The sequence below is a fragment of the Chrysemys picta genome, chromosome 24 (assembly GCF_011386835.1).
Source record: "Chrysemys picta bellii isolate R12L10 chromosome 24, ASM1138683v2, whole genome shotgun sequence".
NCBI lineage: Eukaryota > Metazoa > Chordata > Testudines > Emydidae > Chrysemys > Chrysemys picta.
This window is the reverse complement of record NC_088814.1, coordinates 9,910,163-9,935,486: the sequence shown is the minus strand read 5'-3', so window position 1 is coordinate 9,935,486 and position 25,324 is coordinate 9,910,163. Positions and strand designations below refer to the sequence as shown.

General features: G+C 41.1%; 1 protein-coding gene across 6 annotated transcripts in view; it reads left to right on the top strand.

Annotated features, from left to right (window-relative positions):
• The window catches only part of TLK2 (tousled like kinase 2), a 56,254-nt gene that overhangs the window by 2,154 nt on the left and 28,776 nt on the right, over positions 1–25,324 (top strand). For 2 of the 6 annotated variants that reach the window (XM_008175218.4, XM_042844043.2), the window contains 9 exons: positions 303–391; positions 9,921–9,992; positions 12,486–12,555; positions 13,717–13,760; positions 15,221–15,316; positions 18,975–19,142; positions 21,827–21,922; positions 23,445–23,537; positions 24,991–25,101. In XM_008175218.4, coding sequence (XP_008173440.1) covers positions 311–391; positions 9,921–9,992; positions 12,486–12,555; positions 13,717–13,760; positions 15,221–15,316; positions 18,975–19,142; positions 21,827–21,922; positions 23,445–23,537; positions 24,991–25,101 — 831 coding nt within the window. In that variant the 5' untranslated portion in view covers positions 303–310. Of the gene's footprint in view, positions 1–302; positions 392–9,920; positions 9,993–12,485; positions 12,556–13,716; positions 13,761–15,220; positions 15,317–18,974; positions 19,143–21,826; positions 21,923–23,444; positions 23,538–24,990; positions 25,102–25,324 lie in introns of those variants that run through there. The other 4 variants (XM_042844038.2, XM_065577495.1, XM_042844041.2 and 1 more) reach the window with 4 other exon arrangements.

Below are 25,324 nucleotides of genomic sequence, written 5' to 3'. Positions count from 1 at the left end.
CAGAGGGTGGAATCATAGTTCGCAATAGAACTGGGGTTATTCAAATTAAGAAATTTTCAATAGCTGGTAATAGTGTCAAAAGATGGAACTCTCCAGAATAGGCCCTTATTAAAATAACAACAACTTGGTGGCAAGTCGCATTTTACTGCATGACCATTTTGAATCTATATTGCATGACAGAAATTATTTGTATACAGTCACTTGGTACTACAACTATTTTTGAGCATCATCAGTGCCACAGGAAATACGTTCTTTCCCTTTTCCTTGCATTGCGTAATATGGCATATTTTTTTCTCCCATAGCAGCAGAAATGATGGAAGAGTTGCATAGCCTGGACCCACGACGGCAGGAACTGTTGGAGGCCAGGTTCACTGGAGTAGGTGTTGCCAAAGTGAGTAAAAGTACCTGTGATAGCAGGCACAAATCTTGACCTATCTTGCACACCACATTTAAAAAAAAACAAAAAAACCATAAGTAGTGCTGTTTCACTAAGGGAAAGTTGTTCGATAGTTTTGTTTTGTCCACTAACTTATTTTAAAGCGTGTGTAAAAAGGAATGTACAATACTGAAAATAGTATGAGGCATTTGCCTCTGTGTGCATAGACACCACAGTGTGTGTGAATTTGTTTTGTAATGAAGAGTTAGTTTTTAAGATTTGCTCAGTTTTTTTCAGTATAAAAAAGGCCATGCACCACACCATCACTTCTTTTGGCAGAGGTGGTGTAGCCCACCGCTTTCCTATCTCAAAAGGCTTGTGTGGGAACCAAATATGAGTAACTTAGGTGACAACAGTTATGATGAACTTGCATGTAACCAGGGTTAAGGCCATCAGGAACTTGTCCATTCGATTTTCCTCTGAGAACAACTGAACTTGTGTGAGCTCAGTTATATTCAACTAAAATTTGCTTATTCAGAGATAAGTTTGCATACTCTTGAGTTCACAACCTGCTAGCAAAATCCTCCCCTTCTCTTAATGTATGACTTTGTACCTGATCAGAAGTTGCATTTCTTGATTCAGGCATTCAGTAATAAGTTGTGTAACTCCCATCCTTTTGTTTGAAATACCACTATTGGGTTTGATCTCCATATGTTTGTGTGTGTGTAGCGTTATAGCTCCTGTAGTAGCGTCTCTTCATTTCTTCCACCATTCTAGTTCTTAAGATGACAGTGGAACAATGATAACATTCCAGTTTGCACACTTTAAACACACTGAGTTTCAGACCATATCAAGCTAGAAAGGAAATCTAACTAGATAACCTGTTGCTATAAAAGGTTCATCCACCTGTTGGAATCGTATTGGGAAGAGGGAACTTGGTAGCTGATTTACCTTTCTCTTATGAAGAGTACAAAATAAATACATCAAAGCTTGGAATGGTTCTGTTCCAGTTTGTTTTATTTCTGAACTAATTTGTGCAGCAGTTGTATTATGAAGCCCTGGAAGCAGATCAGTAAGTAAACAGTCTGCAACTTAAAAGAAGCTTACTAAGGCCTGGTCCAAACTTAAAAGTTTTACTGTTACAACTTTCAATTAGGTATTTGGTGTGTTTTTTTTGTTTGTTTGTTTTAACTGAAATAGTAATATAGGTAAAAACCCCAATGGGATGCAGTTTTTCTGGTATGAAGATGACTTGTGCAGGTATAATTATTCCCCTTCTTGCATGGAGCGAGCTATACTGATATAATTGTGCCCATGCTTGAACGGTGGTGGTGTTGAACCTCTTTAACTATACAAGTATAATTAAAGCTGTACAAATTTCTAGTGTAGACACCCTTAGATTGTAGGCTTCTTGAGGGCAGGACCCCAGTCTCTTTATATTATACAGTGCCTTAATACATTGAGGAGAGTTAACTTAGGAAGCCGCTTCTTATAAAGAAATAACTTTAAGCAGATCTAGGAAACTATACATACAAAACTGCATGAGGTTATACAATTGAGAGAAAAATGCCCTTCCACTGTTCAGGTTAATATTGAAAGCTACCTTGCTAATTCTTATGCCGTTGACCATAACTTGATCTACCTAAAGAGAACAACAGTTTCTCATTATTTCTCCGGCCTTACAGCAGAGGCAGAACGTAAAGTAGTAAACGTTGGCTAGTATAAAATATGGTACAGTACCACAATCTGTGGGTGTAATGTTAATCCCAGATACTATATGCTCTACTGGGCCAATGCTTTTTCAGAATCTCGGCCCATCACACTCTGCACTGGCATCTATATCTCAGTGTTTCAAAGTGAGCATGTTTGGAAACCCATGATATGGTTTTTAATAGACTGAAGGAAGATTTTAGCTCTCTCCAGTTGGGTGTGGAAGGAAAGCCACTTCAAATGAATTAGTGCCATCTAGTGGGATTGGCATTGGCCTCTTGGGATGGAAGGTATTCTGTTGCTGTTTGTTGCATAAAAGGAAGAAAGTAAATATCGTCTCAGATGCTTTCCTATCGGGTGAGCAGGCCAGGCAGCTGTAACATTGAATTTCCTGCCTTTTATTTATTTGGCTTACTGCTTGGTATTTTTTCATAAACAAAAAGCACAAATCAGGCCTGTGCAAAATAAACAAATGCTAGTTTGTATTCTTACTACTAATTACAGCATATATAGTTTTTTAACTTTTGTTCACTTGCAAACCTGGGAAAATAACACTGTTTTTAAGAGCGTTTCTACCTGAAAACCAGTGTGGACTCGCCCTGAGTTTCCTCAGCCTCAGAAATTAAAGAACGTGCCCTTTTAGAAACTCTTGAAATAACTGAAATCACAGGTGCAAGAAAGCAGTGTTTCTAGGCAGTTGATGGAACTCCATCTACGTGAAACAACCATGTAGCTAGACATCTTCAAAGCAGTGGTGACTTGTTGGACACCTAGCATTGCCATACAGTTTAAGTGTATTCCTTTACCAAATTCATGCCTATGTTGATTCAGGAAGGTCTTGCTTTGTGAATTCCTGACATGAGCTGGTACTTGGTTACTTATTTAATAGCTCAGGTTTCATTTAGCAAATGAACAGTAAAGTTCAATTGTGAGGCATACTTCTGTCTAAACCTCTGTTTCCCACTTTGGGTCAGTCAGTGTTGAAGACAAGCGGTAGTTTGAATTCTGTGGATAACGTTTAGTTTTGTGTCTCTTCTCTTCTGCGTCACCTTCCCCTGTCTCACTGCTGGTAAGATACAAAGTGGGATAGTTCCAAAGGATTTGTACCATTTCAAGGTATTTGTACCAGATACGAAGAGGGCTAGCTAGTTGGGGGTGGGAAAGTGCACATACACTCCTGCCTCCATCATTCAGGCTAAATCAGGATGGATCATTACGGTAAAATACCTGTCATCCACTAGCCTGCTATTGGGAACCAATGTCCACAAGTTAAACTTGTCCTGGTTTGCTTTGCTGCAGCTGTGCTGATTCACTCGGTTAGAATTTTTTTTTCTAAATTTAAAAATAAATCTGCAATACTTCAAGACGGCACTGACCTTCTTTATTTGGCTATAGTAATTATCTAGATCCAAATGTGTACACTAAAACTCAAGAAGCATTGGTCACTACTCTCTTTGAATTTGCATGTAGGATACAATAAAGAGGGACATGGAAACAAATACAGCCTGAATAGTGTTTGTGATGCAGGATATCTAGATCCAAAAAATAGTATATTTTTTCCATAAAAACAATAATATTTTGCAACCTGTTTTTGCTTTATGAACCCCGTGTCTATCCAGGATTGCGTATCCTTTATCACCAAAATAAGCTTAGCAATTAGACCTCTGTTTTAGCTGTAAATTTACCAAGTAGAGGACTGAAAGTTGAGTGACTGCATTTTTTCCTAGGGGGAAATAATGCTATCCCAAAAGTTATCTACCATGTAATCAATGCAAACATTCATAGAGCAGTAGAGTAGGAGTTCTGAGTTATGTAAATGGATTCATCAGCTAGCAAAGGAAGTGCCCAGAGTACTTTTTTCTCCTTTTTATCCTGAAGATTTGATAATTATCCTGATGGATTTGAAATAAATAACCATATATAGCAACTAAAGCACAGAAATGGAAGTCAGATCTGGGTTCTACTTCAGCTTTGTCACTGACTCAGTGTGACCTTTAGGTAAGTCACTTGACCTCTTTCTGCCTCAATTTCCCCATGTATAAGGGAGGCACTGATTAATTAATCAATGCTTGTAAAGCACTCTGAAATTTGTGGATGGAAGCTGCCATAGACGTATGCAAAGCATTAGCATATATCTGTGCTACAGAGACTATACTGAGGTTTTTCTGTCAGTGTAGGAACACCAGCTTCTCGAACAACATTAGCTCAGTTGATGGAAGCACTCTTCTGTTGACATAGCTGCATCTACATCAGTGGTTCTCAACCCGCAACCCAATCAGCGCACACCTGCTGCCCATGTGACATCCTCAGAGCCATACAGGTCGTATACATATTGTTTGGATGTGGCCTGCATAACATACACAGAACTGCATATGCGGCCCACGGTGGTAAATAGGTTGAGAACCACTGGTCTAGGCTAAGGGTTATGTCAGCATAACTATGTCAGTCAGGGATGTGGTTTTATCACACCCTCACCAATGTAGCTATGCTAATAGAACTTTCAAATGTAGACCAAACCTGAGAGATTGAAAACCAGGTAACTATTGAAAAGTGAGTCAAAGTTGTAAACTTACCTACCTCTCAAACGCAGCAGAGGTGACCTATGGAAACTTTGTTGGTAGCTTATTTGTCTGTTTAACTGGATGTTTGGAAAGGTCCAGTTTTAACCAGCATTGCAGAAGTTTCAAATATAACTTGTGTGTAAAGGATGTCTTTCTTTTGTACTTAGACTATATTATACCTCTTATATCAAGGTAAATAAAGCATGAAATAAGGAAGACTAATTGTGAAACATGTTTCATCTTAGGGCTGGCCTACTTACTAACTAGCACAAAAGTAATTAGATCGGCTGTAATTCACACCTTTTGGTTATCTTGGTTCAAATTTGTGTAAGTGACCCTAACTTGCAATGGAATTGGAAAGGATCAATTGTTTCCATTTAAAACTGTGATATCAATGTATATAGCCACTTCGCTTTCCTGTTGACTTGCAGATATGGAAGTTGCACAGGTTTGGTTCACCCGAGAAGGATCATCCTAGTTTGGTCTAATCGAGTGTCCTCCTGCAGTTGAATTGACAGGAGGGTTTAGCAGAGGTTGCTATTCAAAATTATCCTTTGTGACTCCCTGTAGAATTCATGTTACCTTTCACCATGAGGAATGCATCCACTACATTCAAGCAGATGGTAAATGTAGTACAAATAACTTTGGGCTAGTTCACTGTGGTCGAGATTGATGAGAACCGTCTAAACCAAGTTGTAAGAGGATCATGTACAGTGTGTTGCAAATTGTTGTTTGATGTCCACTTGGGTTATTACACATTGGGGAATGGACAGACTTAAGCTGGAGCCAGACAAGGTGGATGCTGTTAAGCTAGTCCACTTCCACTAAACAATGTTAGATGCGGGCTTTCCTAAGGACTGCGGGTTACTTCCATCATAATGTAAGCCAATACTGCTTGACTGCAACCCTTCCCATGGTTCTTACAAAGAAGAAAATGACTGACAAGCTTGTGTGAGTTGCCAAATGCGAGCAGGCTTTCAAAACCCCTACGGAAGATTCTTGTAGGTCAGTAGTGCTTTTGCAGCTAAATTACAATATGAAGATTGTGCTGTGCGCAGATACTTCAGATGTGGGCCTTGGAGCAGCACTCAGCCAGGTGAATCACAAGTGGGGAAGAACACCCTGCTTTATATCAGCAGGAAATTACTTCCTCGGAAAGCAATGAATGCCATTATGGAGAAATGCCTTGCCATTGGGTAGGCCCTCCAAAACCTCTTAATTTAAATGGCCTATATTTCAAGATGGTGACTGACCCTCATTTCCTTGCACTGGTTACACTAAATAAGTAGGCTTAAGGCAAAACTTCTCCAGTGGAGTATTATCTTGAAACAATACTCTTAAATTAGTCAGCTGTAACACAGCCAAAAATGCAGTGCCATTGGACTTCCTACTAGCAAGGAAGATCTTTGGCAAACTTCTCCTGATCCAAAAGTGACAGTAAGGGAATTGGCAATACATTGTCGTCAGACTTTTATTTTGTTTTATATACTCTATGCCAAGCGTTGTCTCCCTGCTCTCTTTGATAAGATCTTCTATCTTCTTTGGATTAATTCTGTACCTAATTTTAGTATGGTTTTTAATTTTAAACAGTCCCAAGATGAGTGGAAATTAAGTATTGTATATTTGTTCGTATGTCAGACACATAGAGCTAAATAGGGAAAAAACAGGAATGAATATAGGAGTTGGAACTACATATAGTTAGAATGGGGGGGGGGAAATCTAAAATGTACAGACTCTTACTGACTGTTTATCTAAACCTGTTGCTATAAGTAGTTTTGCTAAGCACTTGATTTCTCATGTCACCATGAAGATCAGTGAGTGTCTGGTTAGATGACTTGGGGAAACTCAAGTAGCATTGTGAGAAGAGATTTAGCTGAGAACTTCACTATGTTCCTTAGGCTTTCTGGGTCATCAGAAATCTTCACCACTCCTGTTTAGCATATATTCTGGTGGTCAGATAAGGCAATGTGCTGTAATAGTTAGAGGACTGGGAGTCAGGAAACCTATGTTCTATTCCAGAGTCCTTTGCTGACTTGCCTTGTGATACATAAACCAGTTGTTTAACTTCAGTTCCTTGTCTATAAACTATGGTTAAGGCTTTGCAAAGTACTTTGAGGACCTAAGATAAAAGGTGCTATATAAACCACTAGAGGAGGGGGAGCCCAGGTTTCACTGAGAAACGCTTTTGTAGAGACAGGCTTGTTCCCTGTTAATCATTGTTTATCTTCTCGGGCTGCATTTAAATGCAGTGAATCTTGCTATTCATGTAGAACTGGAGCCCGAATATACTTTGATTTCAGCCATCGTATAGGATAGAAGAATGGACTACTTGTCCATTCTCTCTTTCCCCGTATATTATTGGTGTTGGAGGCATGAGGATATTTGTCTCTTATGCTTTTCAAGAGACGTATTGCTTTGGAGAGAAGCCTCATAAAGAAAGTAAGGTAAAACTAAACTCGGCATTGAATTCTGTCTTTCAAGAAACTGATTAGAATTGAATAATTATTTTGTTGATTTGTGAAACAGATTCAGTTCCAGCTTGCTCTTCCATAGCTGTACCTAGACCTTAATTAGGCCAGCCACGTTCAGATGCAGAATAGTTATTTCTGGTGATGGTGTCAAAGGTCAGAAGAACATTGCATGACTTTCAGATTCCACATTGAGCTTTCAGGGTGAGCAGTTAGGAAAACAACTTTTTAACTCAAACTGAATAGGGTTGGTCTGCGTACATCATTGAGGATACTTACACATCTGACATTTCTAGAGACTCTTTTCTGGCTGCCCATAGCCTACATCATGTTATCCCTCTGGGCTGTTCTAGAATACAAGTCAGTGGGATGAAATATAGAACCTCCTTAAACAAATGGGAATATCCTGAGCACAACCTGTTCTGAAAAGCTCAAATGTGGCCTTTTAGGAGCAGCTGTTTCTGTCGCTCACTCTCCATGAGTGAAATGGAGGCAGTGAGATTGTGGAAAGTGTGGGAAGAACATTCACTTTCATCTTCATCATAATATAGATCTTTAATATGTCTGAGGCAGGGCACAAATCTGAGACACTTCTGCACCTAATAAGCTTTATTAAGGTGTAGAAGCGAAGCTTTAACATTGTACCAAATGCTGACATCTCGAAGGTACTGTTGCGGTTCAGGTTCATAAAAGGAAGTGATGAATTTTAGAGGGCATCATTTGAAGTTTATAAACAAACTTTTTTACATGGGCAAAGAGATTAACCTTCTGTCACCACTTGCCATAAGTGCCATATTAAGTTTATTACAACCACATGAAGGCTGTGTCTGTTTCAAAGGTTAGCATTGGCACTTCTGTTAAATCCTGTTGTCAGGGGTTTATCACTTGGTCATTTTAAAAAATGCACCCAGGTGGTAATTGGAGTACAAGATTCTGTCAAGAAACAACTCACTGTGAATAAATTTTTAAAACCAGCTAGATTTTAAATTGTCATGTGTTTTTTGGGGGGAAGGGAGGAATGCATTTTTTAGCTTTAAAACCATTTTTTGTGTTGATAAATGGTTTGGGGGAGGAAGTAAAGGAATTATAACTTGCAATATGGTCTAGAAAATAACTTTTCACAAATCTAAAGTTTATTTTTTAAATGTAGAGTCCTAAATATAGTCTTTCAAGCTACTACAATTTAAAATCTAGCTGCTTTAAAAAAAAAAAATTCCGGAACACCTTATTATGCCTCTTTACACACTCAGATAAACAAATCAGTGCTTAACATTAAAGTTGTAATCTAGATTTGCAACAGCTGAAATTAGGCCTTACTTTGAACTTTTTGGTTCTGACTGGGATGTATCACAACCTTAACTTTTATTTTCATAATGGAGATATCCCATCTCCTAGAACTGGAAGGGACCTTGAAAGGTCATAGAGTCCAGCCCCCTGCCTTCACTAGCAGGACCAAGTACTGATTTTGCCCCAGATCCCTAAGTGGCCCCCTCAAGGATTGAACTCACAACCCTGGGTTTAGCAGGCCAATGCTCAAACCACTGAGCTATCCCTCTCCCCCCCCCATAGTTGTGCTAGTACTCCTGGAATGTTCTGTATATAAAGCTGAGGTGGGGAGGGGGGGGAGGGTTTCCTCACAAATCTGGCTTGGTCATGCTGTTATTTCAGCACAGTCTCCATTTAACTCATACGGAGAATTAACTTGGTATAATAATGAACTACTGTTGTGATGCTGCTTCTGTGATGGAGTATCAGAGCTCTTGTTTTTGGGTGCCTCACAAGTAGAGCAGATATAGCTCTTACACAAGGGAGGAGGTTTCTCTGGCCAGAAAGTGAGGGTTATTCTTTCAGTGAGCCATGAGGTGGTGGTAACGTTGAAATCTAGAATGCTGCCTTTACACTGTTCTGGTTGGAAAATGTGCTTTGTGTTCATTACCCTTTCTACTTGCTAATTAAAGTCATCTTGTAGCTTAAGCCTTTATATGTTGTTGCCACCCAACCCAACATCCGCCTTTGCAACGAGGAAAACTGTAAGGGGTGAAAAGGAGTAAAAACAAAATCCCCACTGGAGGGGTGGCTTTGTCCTGTCCCTCCTCAGTAAAGATTTTGGATGATTAAATATGACTTTTTATGTCATTGGAAAGATAGCCTAACTAATTATTCTGTGTGAGGGCATTACACCTAACTGCAACAGTAAATGTGTGATTCACTCCAGTTTCCTTTTTGATTAGATTTACTGCAGTCTTTGGACCAGATTTACAAAGGTATTTAGATGCCTGATGATGCAGATAGACACTAATCGGCTTAGGCACTTTTGCAAATCCCACGAGGTGACCATCAGCATCTTTTGGTGCCCAAATACCTTTGTAAGTGGCTTTCGGACACTTAATTTTTGGTGTGATGGAAGCAAACGTCTCTAGTTTTGGGTCAGTCAAGGATGACTGAAATTGTCTAGCAAGAGAAGTTTCCTGCGATCTCAACCAGTGCAACTAACACGTGGCAGCAGTAATAGCCGGCTTGCCAAATGGAAAATACCTTTAAATTCTTAGCCCTGGGTCAAGCAGGTGCTCGCTGGAAGAGCTGCTTTGCTTTGCTATTTAGCAATTCAAAATGTTTTCTTTCACGAGCTAATTGTTTTAGACCTTTACTAACATTACCACGGTTGTTAGAATGTGATATTTCAAATGGGCATGAGAATGTCATTGCAAAGCGTTTTAAAGGCTGAGCTGCAACTAAGATGTGTCCACGGCTTTCTTGCCTTATATGAAAACTGTCTCTAAGTTGTTTTTGTTTTTCCACCTGTAGGGTCCATTAAATAGCGAGTCTTCCAATCAGAGCTTGTGCAGCGTGGGCTCTCTGAGCGATAAAGAATTGGAGGTAAGCAGCCACTGTTCCTAATAGTCATCTGTTATAGGTTAAACGTGAATGGGCTAACAAAGCCCAGAATGAATTCCATGAGCTGGAGATGAAGATTTCCTAGTTCAGGACTTTTGTGTGGAACAGGTTACTAGAAGAATCTAGACTGAGTCTAAGTCATATGGACGTTAGAGCATCCTGCAAGGCCCACCTAGTTGAGGTTTTCTCATCATAACAGATGCTTTTCTTAAAGATAAAAAAGGAGGGTGGTTTTACTGCAGTTAGAATGGTGGTTTGTGCAACTAAGCCCTCAATTGCTGTTTTCAGTACTTGGTGGCTGTGTTCAGTTGCAGTTTTGGGCAGACCAAAATAAAAGGGAGTCTGCTTAGAAAAGTCCGAGTCTTTCCCCACCCTCCTTCACACTTCATGTGTACGTGAAGTTTTAGAAATATGTACAAGAAGATAAGGATTTATATAAACTGACATGTAGAATGAAAAGAAAATAAGGCCCGATAGTATTACATGCTTCCTCTTGGTTACTTTCATTAGATTTGGATTCAAAACTTCAAAAAAACCTGCTAAAACAACAAAGTTGAACTGCAGTTACTTTTTAATTTAAATTAAGGTTGCCAGTTAGTAATGCAGTATCTGAATGTAAATAGTTTGTTTAAACCCCCAATAAGATAACTTCCTACTTCACTTGCCAGCCAAGTGCTGAATTTTGGATCATACTTCCCCTTTAATACATTACAGTACAGGTATCAAGTATCTGGTGCAGTCAGTACTGTAGGAATACACAGTATCTCGAACTCTGGACTTGACAGGTAAGTAAATTAGGAAATGGTCTTCAATTATTTGAAGATCATGAGTATTAAGTATCTCCATATTTTTGTTTTGCTCTGGCTTTACAGTCTACTTCTAGTGAGTTTGACTTAGATTAACTAAGGAGATCCAGTTGTCTGCCACTCTTCGCTTTTCAGTCTGTGGTGTTTTAGCAGTGGGTAGGTAATCTTATATAGCCTACCTCTTGTGCAATTGGGTGAATGCGAGAATGACTACTTAAAATTGAATTTTGTTAATTTAAGGATAATATGAAGCTAAAATACACTCGCAGTCTCCTGTTGTAATCTTATTGACACTGTTACAGAGCCTTTGGAGTCACTATTGCACGAGGGTATTTGTGAGATGCTCCTGTCAATGGTGGGGTGCAGATTCCTTTGACTTTGTATTGAGTCAGCAGTTTCTTGTACCAATATTGTATCTACATAGTGACTGGTATCAAAATGTTGTCAGTGAGGGTCTGTTCATTGTACTGATGTTATCATTCTATAAAGTAGCGCACAGGTACAGTAGCCACTCTTCGTGTGGGTTTTTTAAGCTCTAAACAACCCTTTCTGCCCTCCCACCCCAAACAAAACCAAAAACCAACCCTCATCTCCATTAGGGACTGCTGGGCTGGCATGTTATGGCCTCCTACATTCCCTCGGATCTTAGGTTTAACTTCTGGCTGTGTCAGTTTCATTCTTTTATCTTTTCAAAGTAGGTAGGTTGGGTTCTCTGTTTATTGTGTGGACATCAATTTCTAAGAACCATGAATCTTAAGTTTGCCACACAAGTTTTGGCCAAGATTTCCCTACCCTTTGTTGTGCAATGGGCACTGTGGCTTTCCTCCTCTGTCGTTCAGTGGTGGCTGACATGATGTGTAAACAAATAGCTTGGAAAATATTTTGGGCCCCTTCGGGGTAAAATGTATGTGATTAAAAATGACCAGATTTTTCTCTGTAGTAAATTTGATCGTTTTTTTTTCTAATACATAGAACTTCAAGTTTTGTTTCCTTGTGTCTCACTTTGTTTTGAAGTCCTGCTGAAGGAATTCTTTACATCTGAAACACTTCACATAACGTGTAAATGATTTTTCATGTAACTTATGCGAGACAGCACCTAGGTACTAAGAGCACTAGAAATCAATTATTGAATGGGCTGCAGTCCATTGGGTGGGATTTTCAAAAAGTGCTAAAGTGACTTAGGAGCATATGTCCTATTGAAAGACAATGTAACTTGAGCTCCTGACTCACTTTAGCACTTTTTGAAAATCCCATCCTTGGAACAGACTGGGCCCAATTCTCAACTGCCTTGCATCTTGTGTAGCCATTTAGACTAGTGAAAAGTGGGTGTTAAACGCTGCTGTTCTGATTTGATTGAATTTTATGCTCCATCTGAAGCAGACTAAAAGACTACATGATGTACAGGGCAATGGAGAATCAGTCATACCATGTATAAATAGAAAATAATCTCTCCCTGTTCCTACCCCCTTCTGATTTCTAACATGTTCTCTTATTTTTGCTGTGCACAGGTGTGAAGGTTGTGTCTCTCTAAGTACTGAGTGCAAAAACGAATGCACTTGGGAACTGGAACGACCATTGGGGACCTGCAGCCTATTTATTTAGTATTTTGGTCGTTTTTTAAATTCTGGAATAACAGCAGAAATGTTAATTTTGAAGTATTTTTTAACAGACTCCTGAGAAGAAACAGAATGACCAGCGGAACAGGAAAAGAAAAGCAGAAGCATATGAGACCAGTCAAGGTAACCCATTCTCCTGACCCTTCTCAGGATTTCTGACCAGTTGATAATTGGCTTCACTTTTGAAAGAGTCATGGTGTCTAAGGAGAGTAATGGTTCATCTCAGGGGTGTGTCAGGCAGCTTGTTAGGAATTTATTTGAAGTACTTTCAGTGATAGTGTAGTACTCCTCTGGGAGTCTTGTTTCCATTGTAAGAAAAACATTCAGTTCTACAACAACTTACTGCAACATTCATGTTTACTTCTAAACTCTAGAATTCTTATTGGAGATGTATCATAGGGCCAGATTGCACAAGGAGAGACGGGATGTGGGTCCTCATATGGGTTATGTGAATATCATGTGCTTAGTCACATAGGTACGGTCTGCAGCTGAAATCTCTCTCATTTTTGCTGTACTTTGAAAAGCTTTTGTTCATTTTCTACATCTTGTTCCATGTAACATTGGAAACCTGCTTTAACAACCAGCTAGAGAACAAGTTGTACTCAAAAGTATAAAACAGCAAATGTCGTCTTAAAGAAAAGAGAGAGTCTGATTTCAGTCCAAGCTCTCACGCTCCTCTTAGTGGGTGAACATTAGGCGGATGGACGGAATAGTTATTTTGACAATAGGAATCTGCTCCTACAACAAAATAACAGATTCTATTGATGATAGACTGTACCTATAGTGTTTGAAAAGAGAGGTGGAACAACAGTTAAACTTTAATGAGTCCGTGTTAAATCACCATTATCTCTCTAGCTCTCATAGGAAGGATTGTGGGAGGCTTAATGTGCTCACATTGAGTACAGCAAGTTACGTAAAGGCAAGAGTAGATTGTGTATAGTAACCTTTATTATGCTGCTACCTTGAAGGAAGTTTTGAGAGATCCACATTGCTCACCGTGAGAGCAAATATTTCTCTTGTTTGCAGAGAAACAAATGTCATCTAATTGGATCTATGACAATTTTGGAATTAGTCAAACTGTCGACTCTCCTAATTTAAAAAAAAAAGTGTAGCGATTCTAATCCTGGGACTAACTATTGCTGTGTTGAAGCTCTTCTTCCTTACTAGGTGATGTAAGGAGCACCTAAGTGTACATCTTCATTTACATGAATAGGTTTCTCAAAATGGCATCCGATGTTTACATTCACAAATCAAGTTTGCCTTCCTTCTCTGTTTCCCTTTCAGGAAAAGGCACTCCTAGGGGACATAAAATTAGTGATTATTTTGAGGTAAGCCAATTTAAAATTGAACTTTCAGAGAAATCTGTTCTTAAATCCTTGTTTGACGAATCTTTTTTTTTATGAAAAACTACAGTGTAACTTAAGTTACTCTCACCACTGCATTAAATTATAGCTTCTGGTGTAGGGGATTCACTGTATCAAGCTGATAGGGTTATGTGTTTGATTAGGGCAGAATATTTGAACCTTGTTTCTAAATTAAGCTAATTTCTATTTCTTAAATTTAAACAATTGACTGACTAAATGTTATAAATAGCAATCACCCAAAAACCGGTTTGAAGCTGACTTCTGTTGGCATCTGAACCTTGCCTCATGAGACTGAACATCCCTTTGGCAAGCCCACTGCAGTTACATTAAAAGCCCCAGTCCTGCAAAGGAATCTGCCAATAGAGTCCCATTAACTTAAATAGGACAGATCCTGTTCAGAGTTCAGCAGGATCTTAAGTCATTGCAGGATCAAGACTAAGAAGTTAGTCCCACTGAGAGGCCAGCACCAAGCACAGAATGGAGATATCAAAACAGTGATGGGTACCTCTAAAAACTTTAAGAAAACTCATTTAATATATATTCTTGGCACTTTTTCTTTCCAAGCATGTACAAACTAGAACCTGGTACTTTTCATCCCTAACAACTTGTTCTTCACTTTATTCTGAGTAGTTAGTTGGCTTGGGGTTAGCAGTGCTTTTGCTAGCACTTCTTCCTTACTGTCTTCAGACATTGCTGAGTTAAAGCATGGCACAGTCCGTAGTACAGGAACATAGGAACTTCCATACCAGATTAGACCAGAGTGCCAGCGAATCTGATACCCTGTTCCTGACTGGCAGAGGGATAGCTCAGTGGTTTGAGCATTGGCCTGCTAAACCCAGGGTTGTGAGTTCAATCCTTGAGGGGGCCATTTAGGAATCTGGGGCAAAAATCTGCCTGGGGATTGGTCCTGCTTTGAGCAGGGGGTTGGACTAGATACCTCCTGAGGTCCCTTTCAACCCTGATATGCACCTTGCTCTGAATCATAGAATATTTTCTTCACCCCACCCCACCCATGCACGTGTACATAGAGTGCACAATTAGACATACCTGCCATGGGAAGGTCTTCCTAAACCTGGATTGTTAGACGTTGGCTTATCCTGAACCATATCCCTTGGTTTAAAAGAAGAAATTATATCTAATGTAGCTGTGGATATTTAACCATTGAAAGCATTCAGAGTCACCTCTTGGTATTATGGGCATAATAGATATAGTTCGTTTTCTTTTGTAAATGGCCAAACCTCAGTCAGTGAATTTTTTTATTTTTTGTTGTCTTCAGTGTCCACTAAAACAGGTTGCTAGGGCTTATAGGGAAGGTCTTTATGCTTTAAGATAAATATGCAGCTTCTATGCAGCTTTCCCCCAAAAAACTTGCTTAAGCATAGTATCTTTATGAAGTGATTGATCATATGTATCTTTTTGGTCAGTTTGCTGGGGGAAGTGGTCCAGGAACCAGTCCTGGCAGAAGCGTGCCACCTGTCGCCCGATCCTCACCACAGCATTCCTTATCCAATCCCTTACCAGTAAGTATTCCCTCTGAGGAAGGTGCTAAATGATGCAGTTGATATGCCACAGACAGGAGATTTTTCTGAACAAATAGGGCAGAATGTTACCACAGTTACTGAAAGGGACTTGGATTTTGTTTAGTCTCTGAATTAGTTTCAGTGATCCTGCAGTCTATACAGAGCTAATAAACTGGATCATAGCTTTAAAACCAGCTGTCCAGGGCCTGACGTGGACATGTTTGTTTCCAAGGAGCTAGTCCAATCTTAAACAGTTTATCTTACATACATCAAACCCAGATGCCATTTCTTGATATAGTATAGACGAGTTCTGTCTTAAAGGGTTGTGGATGGCCTATGTTCCTAGAAATAGAAAACGTAGAACTAACATTTTCCATTCTGTCGTTCTGATCACTCTGCTTGTCTGTTGCATCCCTCTTCCTGCACAGTTTTGTCTTGTCTATTTCGATTGTGAGATTTTTCCAGAGAAGGGACCGGCTTTCAATGTCCGCATGGTGCCTAGCTCAGTGTTATCCTGCTCTACGCTGGGGTTCATAGAACTACTGAAATACAAATACATCATTGTTAGTGCTGAAAAATATTTTACTCCACACTGATTTTTCAGGTGCTTGTAGCTTTTTGGGATAATCAGTAAAAGCTTTCCAATGTGTGTGTATGCCCATTCCCCGACTTCTTCCATTGAGAAAGTTTCATTGTGCCATTTGGTCCCTTTTGCAAGGTTCAAATGTGAAGAGAACCAATATTTTAAAAAACTTTAAAGATATTTCAAAAGTTGCTTTTCTGTTATTGTGTAAATACCCTTAAAAACCACCCTTTGAATATGGCCTGGACCTAATCCTCAGATTTTCTTGAGCATTAGGAGAACAGTGTGGCAGTTTGGAGTCTTTTCTGGAGCATAGTATACTGACAGTAAACCAGATACAATGAAGCATATGAGCTTTCCTGGCTAGTCTATTTTGAAGTCATCTGCATACCTTCTAAACTCATATTTGTCTAAATTCCAATGCTGAGTGCTCTGGGACTGTGCATTGTACCCTGCAGAGTGCCACAAAAGAGAGAGATTGGACCTCGGAGTCCATCATACATCACCAGATCTTAATGAAACTCTCCAGTGCTGCCTTAAAGTTAACAGGGAATTAAAACATATTGCTAGATTATTTTGTACATTTGTTGTTGTATTTAACACAACAGCACCTCCCTTCTTTAAAAAGAAAAGTTAAATTCAAAAACCTCTTAATGACACCTCATGGATGACACTTTACATGCACAACATTCAAGACCATTCTTTTCCCCAGAATCTGGGATCCTGTGGTAAGTGCATAAGGGGCAGTCATTCCTTGAGTACATATTTTTGCATTTTAATATATTGTGTATAGAGAAACCTGGAGAGAACCATGCAGTCAAACTCGTGTCACAGGCAGCCTTGGCTAAGTCAGTTGTCTTTTTTACAAAGGTGCTTGTCACGAGTCTGTTGGCAGAGTGCCCTCTTCAGGAGCTATGTGGAGAGCACAAGCATGCACGTCTAATTGTCCCACACCCATGCGCACTGCAAGGTGTGTCAGTTTAGCAGGGCTGGCTAGTACTCAGCCCTCTGACTGAGGCTGCTTGGTTGTTTCTTCCCCTCATGGTCCCAGGTGAAAGAAACAACAGTCTGCAGTCACCAGACAAGGTAAAATAAAAGCATAAAGGAAAAGGAGAACCTGTAGGTGGCTTCCATGAGGATATTGGCCTCTTAGTTCAGAGGGGCTGGGGCGGTGTCTCCGTTCACCCCTGAGTGCGCTGGGTCTCCAGGGGAAGTCTGTCTCGTTTCCCATCTTAATGCCGGGAATCCGTGTTCTCCTATCTGCAAGGGCTGGGGCTCGGTTGACTCTCATCCTCCCTGGGGAAGCTCAACCGCCTGCTCCCTTCTGAGTGGAGTTCCCTCCTAACTCCTCCTCCAATCCTGGCATGATTTGCAGGGGTGGACGGGCAGGGCCACCCTTGCCCAAAGCAGCTCCTTAACCGCTTCCATGCTGGTTCGGGTTTTGTGTACCCCGTCACAGTGCTCTTCAGGTTCCTTGTCTTCAGTCCTGGTTCTCCTTTCTCCTGCAACCATACTTTAACTTGATGCCTGTGTTGTGCTAGTAGCATGTCTCTGTAAGTCCATTGCTTTGGCTACAAAAGGAAAAACCAACAACAGCAGGAACAGGGGAAAAGAGGAGAAAACTGAATATCATTCCCAGTTTAGGGAATTAGCGTGTGGGTAAGGAAGGGGTTAAGCACCTTTTATGAAAAGACTGTAGTGGTTATTCACACTGCATGGTAAGCTTGTCTGTGCCTAGGGCTAAGGGAGGAAAGGTTGGTCAGCTTTCTAGACTATCCCTTGCCTATTTCAGATCCCCTTATCTCTCAGTTGCAGATTTCACAGCCCTCTGCTCAGATTTCAGCTCTTGCAATGTCCCCATTCCATAAAGCTCTCTATCAGAAAGGAAAGTAGTATTTCTAATGCTGGGCAGAAAACATGTTTTGGATGAGCAGTAAAAAAACAACAACAAGTTTTCTTTAGTTCATCTTTTAAAATCATCTGTGTCCTGCCTTTGCTGCAGTTGCCTGGGAGGAGAAGAGGCTGCTGGGTGGGAAAATGTGTACAGATGAGGAGGGAGAAGTTTCCATGTACAGTATTTTAGTGAGGCAACGTGCAATGCACTGCTTCAGAGAACATCTGATCAAAACTAAGTTTAGGGCCGCCACAATTTTCTGTGTCTGATTCAGACATGTTCTGTGCCAGCGCCACTCTTCTGACCCTGAATACCGTATCGAACAAAGTTAGATGAGCAGTTCTCAGACTTTAAGACCTACCCCATCACACGCAAAACAGTCCAGTACTTGGCATTCTGCCGTCGTAACTAATCCGTATAGCTAATTTCATTTCTTGTTCCGATGGTACCAAGCCATGCACAACCGTTAGAGAACCACTGTACAAGATGTGAAAGTGGTTTCCTTTTAGCTGCTGCATATGGGTACCTCCTGAAAAGCTTTGAAACAGGGCTAGTCTTTACCTATCTTAGACAGTTTATTTTTGCCATTAAAACGGGGCCAGGTTGCCATGACTCCTGGATCCTGATTCAGTTGCTTATCTTAAGTAAATTGAGGCCGAGTTGCTCATCTGTAAAATGGGTATACCTGCACCTCTTGTGAAGTTGGGTGGTTGTAAATGACTTTGCCTCTGTAGAACGAGGATGATGATGATACTGACCTAAAGTGCTTTGAGATTTATAAGAGCTAGGGATCGTTGTTCTTAGCCTTTAAAGAGTGCAAAGGCCTAAATTAAGATATTCTGGTTAAGGCTTTGAGTTTGCAGCTCTTTGCTTGAATGGCCCCAAAATGTGCAGACGTGGAGAGGGGCAGTATTCCTGTTAACTAGGGGAATCCTGTTCTGCACATTCCCATGCAGTGCAGCCCATTTCAAACATGTTATTCCAGTCACTCCTATTGACCTCCGCTCTCAGAGCGATCTTTCCAGGAGCCCTGCTTTTAACAGACCCTCTCTTGGCTGGCTCCCCGTTCCCGAGCTGCTGCTTTGCTGACAACAGTTTTGGCAGAACCAGAGAATCGTCTTTTTTTTTTTTTTTTTTTTTTTTTTTTAGGTTTATTGTATTTTTTTTTAAATGTATTACAGCGGCGAGTGGAGCAGCCACTATATGGGGTAGATGGCAGTTCTGCAAAGGAGCCGCAGGAAGAACACTCTCCTCTGCCAACGCTGATGTCTATGATGCTGGCAAAACAGCGGCTTGAGAGTGAGCAGCTGGTACAGAGGGGAGCTGGCCTCTGTTTTGCTTTTGTTTCGGTGAGCAGTCTTTAAAAAACCCAAGCCCGGGGCAGAGGCTGTGTTAAGGGATTGGGAATGGGATGTGGAGTCTTTCAGCTCTAGGGCTCTGGTTCACATCCAGCCTGGGTTATTATTGACCGTCTTTACCGTCTGACGGCTGGTTCATGAACTATGTGAAAAGTTGCTGGATCTCCAACCTTGCCTTCTGGAGAAATCTGTCTGGTGTAGATGCTTTTATTTCAATTTAAGAAGCTAAACTGATAAAGCCGAAGTAGATTCCTGACTGATTTTAGGCTAAACCAACTACTCTCAAAGCTGGAGTAACTGCCAATACAGTTGAGAGACAAGGTGGGTGAGGTAATATCTTTTATTGGACCAACTGCTTTTGGTGAGAGAGACAAGCTTTCGAGCTTACACAGAGCTCTTCTGCAGATCTTCTTCAGTGTCGCAGCTAAATACAAGGTGAACAGATATGTTTAGCATAAGTAGTTAAACATATTTCAAGGGACCATTCAAAGGTGAAGTGGCCCATTACTCCCCTATGACTGGAGAGGTGTTAAAGTATGTGGTGCAGGGGAGCTGGCAGAGGGGGTAAGTGGGTTATATGGCTGTAATAAGCCATAAATCCAACGTGTTTCTTCAGTCCATAATTTTTTGTATCTAGTGAAGTTTTGTATTTAAGCTCCCAGGCCAAACAAGGACACTTTGCCAGAGAAGTAGATCACATCATGGAATGGGCCACCCAAATACCCTAAGAGAACCTGCTTCAATACAGAAATGAAACCCCCTCCAACCGCACGCCTCTAGTTGTCATTTAATTGAGGCTTAGGTTGGGCATTAGGAAAAACTTCCTAAGCTATGTCTACACTGTGCACCTTACAATGGCGCGGCTTGGCGCTGGAGCCAGGCCAATGTAAGGGGTGCAGTGGAGACACAGTAAAACCACCCTGAATGAGGGGTCGTAGCTTCATCCACAGGAGAGCGGCTCCCGTCGAAATGCTGTCCACAGGGGTGCTTTTTGTCATTAAAACTTTTGTCATTCAGGGGGCTGTGTTTTTTCACAGCCCTGAGCGACAAAAGTTTTAACAATGAAAGTGCAGTGTAGACAACGCCTAAGTGTCAGGGTAGTTAAGCCCGGGAATAAATTACCTAGGGAGGTTGTGGAATCTCTGTAATTGGAGGTTTTTAAGAACAGGTTAGACCATCACCTGTCAGGAATGGTCTAATTATTACTTAGTCCTGCCTTGAATGTAGGGGACTGGACTAGATGACCTATTGAAGTCCCTTCCAGTCCTACGCTTGTATGTTCGTCACCCTACACTGGAACCCATACTGTTTATCATCAAATAATTACAACCCATACTCGATGGGGATGTCATCCTGAAATAAATCTTTTCTGAATCCCCCTCTCTGGCCTTCAAACAACCACCCCTTGCCCAGCCTGACTAAGCTCATCATCAGAAGCAATCCCCTCAGACCAGGGCAGACCAACTCAAAGCAGCATCAGACCCTGCCAGCACAAACGATGCAAAACCCGTGGACATATCTCCACAGCTGTAATTATCAACACCCCCCACAAGATCCCTGGGTTCTACACATACCTATCACTTGTGGTGTACTAGTGAACTAAATGCCCCCATAACAACAGTGGGTGAAACGAGAACCACTGCACTCTCAAATGACCTTTCACAGAAAAATGATAAAAGACCTGTGGGAGAATACAGCACAGAGCGATAACTCTGCATCTGACCTCTTCTCATCCTCAAAGCCAAAGGAAACCTGCACAACACCTTCAAAAGATGAGCCCCTCCTAGCTGCTTTTTTCTTTTCCCCACTATGATGGAGAGGTGTTAACGGGCCAGTTCACCTTGAATGATGCCTTGAAACGTGTTAACTACTTGTGCTAAACAATTTATTCCACCTTGTACTTAGCTGCGACACTCTTGAGTACATTTCCCAGATCTGAAGAAGAGCTCTGTGTAAACTCGGAAGCTTGTCTCTCTCACCAAAAGCAGTAGGTCCAATAAAAGATATTACCTCACCCACCTTATGTCTCTAATTTCCTGGGACCAACATGGCTACAACAACACTGCATAAAGACAGCTGAGAACATTGATGAAATGTTGCTGAAGTTATCTTAAAGTTACAAGAAACATTGTATCTTGTACAGTATTGCCAACCCCAAATGTTCAAAAATCATGTCAGGCTCATGAAAAATCATGAGATTGGCTTTAAAATCATGAGATTATGTAAAATATAATAATTTGGTGTTCATTTGCCTTCTGCTTTTTGAGCCGTGTGTGTTTGGGGGGGTGTCACTTTTTGAAGCTTTCTCCACAGCCACTGGGTCTAGAAACTTACTTTTTCTTAAAGAACAAAGGTTGACATTACTTCACATCCACCTGACTCCAGGAGTTGGAGCTTTAAGGAAAACGATAATTATCATGAGACTTATGACAAAATCATGAGTTGGCAACACTGCAAGTTTTAACAGATTGAGCTGGGTTTTCTGAAAAGGATTGGTTTTCCTTTTGATAGCCCAAACCTCTGGAGCACTTTTTAAATGGTTTTATCTGATCAACATGGTGTTGAGACCAGAAAGCATCTTCCATATAAAATGAGGAGTGTATGTTCGTTTGCCTGAAGAACTGCAGTCACGTTAATACCTGGTAGTATATAATTATGCTGGCTTTCTGTTGCAGGCCCAGCAAGGCAGCCCCTCTTCTACGGGATCAGGGAACACCGAGCATTCCTGCACCTCCCAAAAACAGATTTCCGTCCAGCACAAACAGACGCAGGTATAGGCCAATAAACTGTAAAGCACATTGCCCTCTTACATCTAAGCTTTACATTTGGTGCAGTTTCGGCACTGGAGGAGAGAAGCGGGACATGAGTCTTGGTAGGTGGCAACCTACTGGCTTCATCAGAGGACTGAGTTTGGACTGTTGGATCTATTTGTGGCTCTGCCACTCTGCTGTCCCCTTGAACGAGTCCCACGACCTCTTTGTGCCTCAGTTTCTCTCTGTAAAATGGATACTTGCGTACCTAACTGCTGATGGCGATTACTTGCTCTTTAGAACATTTTGAGACCTGATAAAAGACATACTCAGGGTCTAACTGATTTTCATATTTGTGGTCAGGAAGGAATTTTTCCCCAGGTCAGATTGGCAGAGATCTTGTGGGATTTTTTTCCCTTCCTGTGAAGTGTGGGTCACTTGCTGGGTTGAAGTAGAGTAAATGGTGGATTCTCTGTAACTTGATGTCTTTAAGTCAAGATCTGAAGTCCTATTGCTGGGGTGGGTGAAGGTCTGTGGCCTGTGATGTGCCGGAGGTGAGACTAGATCAGTGGTTCTTCACCTGTGGGCTGCCTGCAGCCTAATCAGCACAGAGCAGTGCCCCATGTGACAGCCTCAGGACCATACGGGTAGTATATTGGATGCAGCCCACAATGGTAAATAGGTTGAGAACCACTGGACTAGATGATGATGGTTCCTTCTGGCCCTAAAGTCTGAGTCTAAGAAACAACTGCCAAATGGTATGGGCTGTTCTTCCCCCGTACCCATAATTCCTGTTTGTTACAGGGAATCAAATACATAAGTTTTCAGAAACAAAGACTTGTCTGTTTCTGCTGTTAAAAGGGAACAGTTCAATTCAGAGGCGGTTATTTAAAACGAGAGCATACGAATGGAAAACAAACGTCAGATGTAGCACTTCCCCTCCCCCCCCCAAGGCCGTCGTAGGGCTGTGTGAAGACTAACGTCCTGTATAATGAATAGTGCGGGTATGTGATGACCAGTCTGAGATCTTCAAGGTGTGCAGCCTTACTCTGTCTACCTACTGAAATTTTAGCTTGGAACTAAAATACATTTGAAATCATGGCTGAGAGGCTGTGCATTTTAAGCCTCCCCTCATGCTAGCTGTGTTGTTACTGCCTGGGAGAACACTGAAAACCAGAGGCCTTAAGGGCACTAAAGAAAATTCAGGAATGCAATACAGGAATCCATATTTACAGCGGAAGGTGGGGCTTTTGCAACTTTTCAAATACCACTGCGGTTTCAGTGTTTCCCATGGCCGAATTGTCTAACGCTTGTCTGCTCATATTGTCTGACCTGTATGCTGAGGGTGTGCACCCTGGTAGAAAGAGAAGAGTGAAAATTAATCCTGGCTTCACCAGAATTCTAGAATGCGCAAAGCCCTGCTTTCTAGAATAAACTATTGAGAACCATGACAAATAGCCAAGACAAATATGTAGCAAGCTTTCTGTAGCTGAAATATTACTTACGTTCTTCTGACTTTGATTTGTGATGTTTGTCTCTGCAGTCTGACCTCACAATGGAAAAAATATCTGCACTAGAAAACAGCAAAAACTCTGACCTGGAGAAGAAGGAGGGGAGGATAGATGACTTATTAAGAGTAAGTGTGAACATGGAAAGGCTCTTGTAAAACCTGCTTTTTGGAGCATCCTGGTATTGCAAGAGTAGAACACATGCACAAATCAGGATTTTCTGTACTATATTTGGGGAAACTGACACTCCTAGAGAAGGAGGTAATGTGAATAATTGGTTAGGCTGAGAAGGATGGTTCTTGAGGTAGAAGCTATGGGGAGACTTGCCAGTATATGTAGAGATACCAAGTGTAGTAGTCAGGCTGGTCTGATGGGTACAGCTATTCCATCTCCTTATTTGCAAGTAAAAGAACTTCTTCTGAATAAACGGTTTCATTCTAAATGATGAGATCTAGTGGACTTGTCACTTGACTCAAAGGAAGTGATGGAAGCTATCCTCTAAATTAGAAAGCATATAAAGCATTAGAAAATATGCTGTGGGGCAGGGACCCCTACCTAGAGGACCTGTCGGACATGTTGGCATGTTGTCTAACAGAAGAAAGCAAGAGTCAAGGAGTAGAAAGCAAAACTGAATTTTTCCTCTTATTCCAGACTCTTCTGTATTGAAAACATTTCATAAAAAAACTTGTTTCTGACCACACTAAGGCCCTTATTTTGAAAAGACTATACTTGTGTGTCTGGCCTCCCTATCTAGGAGAATGTGTATGTAAAAGAGAGATGCTTTTATGGCATGGTCAAAAACATGAAAGATTTTGTGGAACACTTTCCAATAAACCAGGATGACAAATAATTCTGTTTCCTAATGACCTCAAGAATAACTCCTTAAAAAAAAAAAATTTTTAAGAGGCCTACACTACTTAAGGCTTAACTGGATGCCAAATGACAGATTTTTCTGTTTTTAGATGTGTCCTTTTCTAGCCTACAAAGAAAGCACCCATGCAAACGTGGTGATCTTGAAAAACATCCCAGTTTCCAGAAAGAGAGTCTCTAGCAAGGCTGACCAGCTGTGCCAGAGAGCAATCCTACAGCTGAAAGTGCAAAGGAAGTCATCTTGCTGCTTCCTGTCAGTGTTCACTAGAGAGGAAGGATGGTCCAGTGATTACTGTGCTAGCCTGGGACTTGAGACACTAGAGTGGCTACATTAGAGACGTCGCAGTGATGCAGCTGCACCACTGTAAATTCTAGTGTAGCTATGCGCTAAGTCTCTCTCTGCCTCAATTCCCGACCTGTGAAATAGGAAAATAGCACTTCCCTACCTCCTGGAGTGTGGTGAGGTTACATTAAAGATTGTGAAGTGCTCAGATCCTCTGGTAACGAGGACCAGATAAGTACCATAGAGAGTGGATTCACTTGGTCTTTTATCTTGGTAACCAGTTGGCTTCTAATTTGCTTTTCTCTGACCTGGAGCCAGCTGAGTAGATTACCTTTCAAGGTGATATGTGGCTTGGCTTTTTCAGGGCAGCCTTGAAAGTGGAAAGTTCGTATCTTGTTTTCGCTGACCTTGTGTACTTTCTTTTTTAGGCCAACTGTGATTTGAGACGGCAGATTGATGAACAGCAAAAGATGCTGGAGAAATACAAGGAACGGTTGAATAGATGTGTGACAATGAGCAAGAAGCTCCTTATAGAAAAGGTTAGCTGCTAGCTTTCCAAGTCTCTGTATCCAGAGCCACCCAGCTTTGGAAAACACACTCACTCTGTCACGCCTGTCCTGAACTCTAGAAACTTGCTCTTCAGAATGGAGTGAAACTTACAGAATTAGAGCTGTGCGTTTTGAATAATTTCTCTGAAATGGTAATGGCGATGGCTTTCAGAGTGCAGAGCCTTTTGGCTTAGTTACTTTTGTCAGCCTCAAA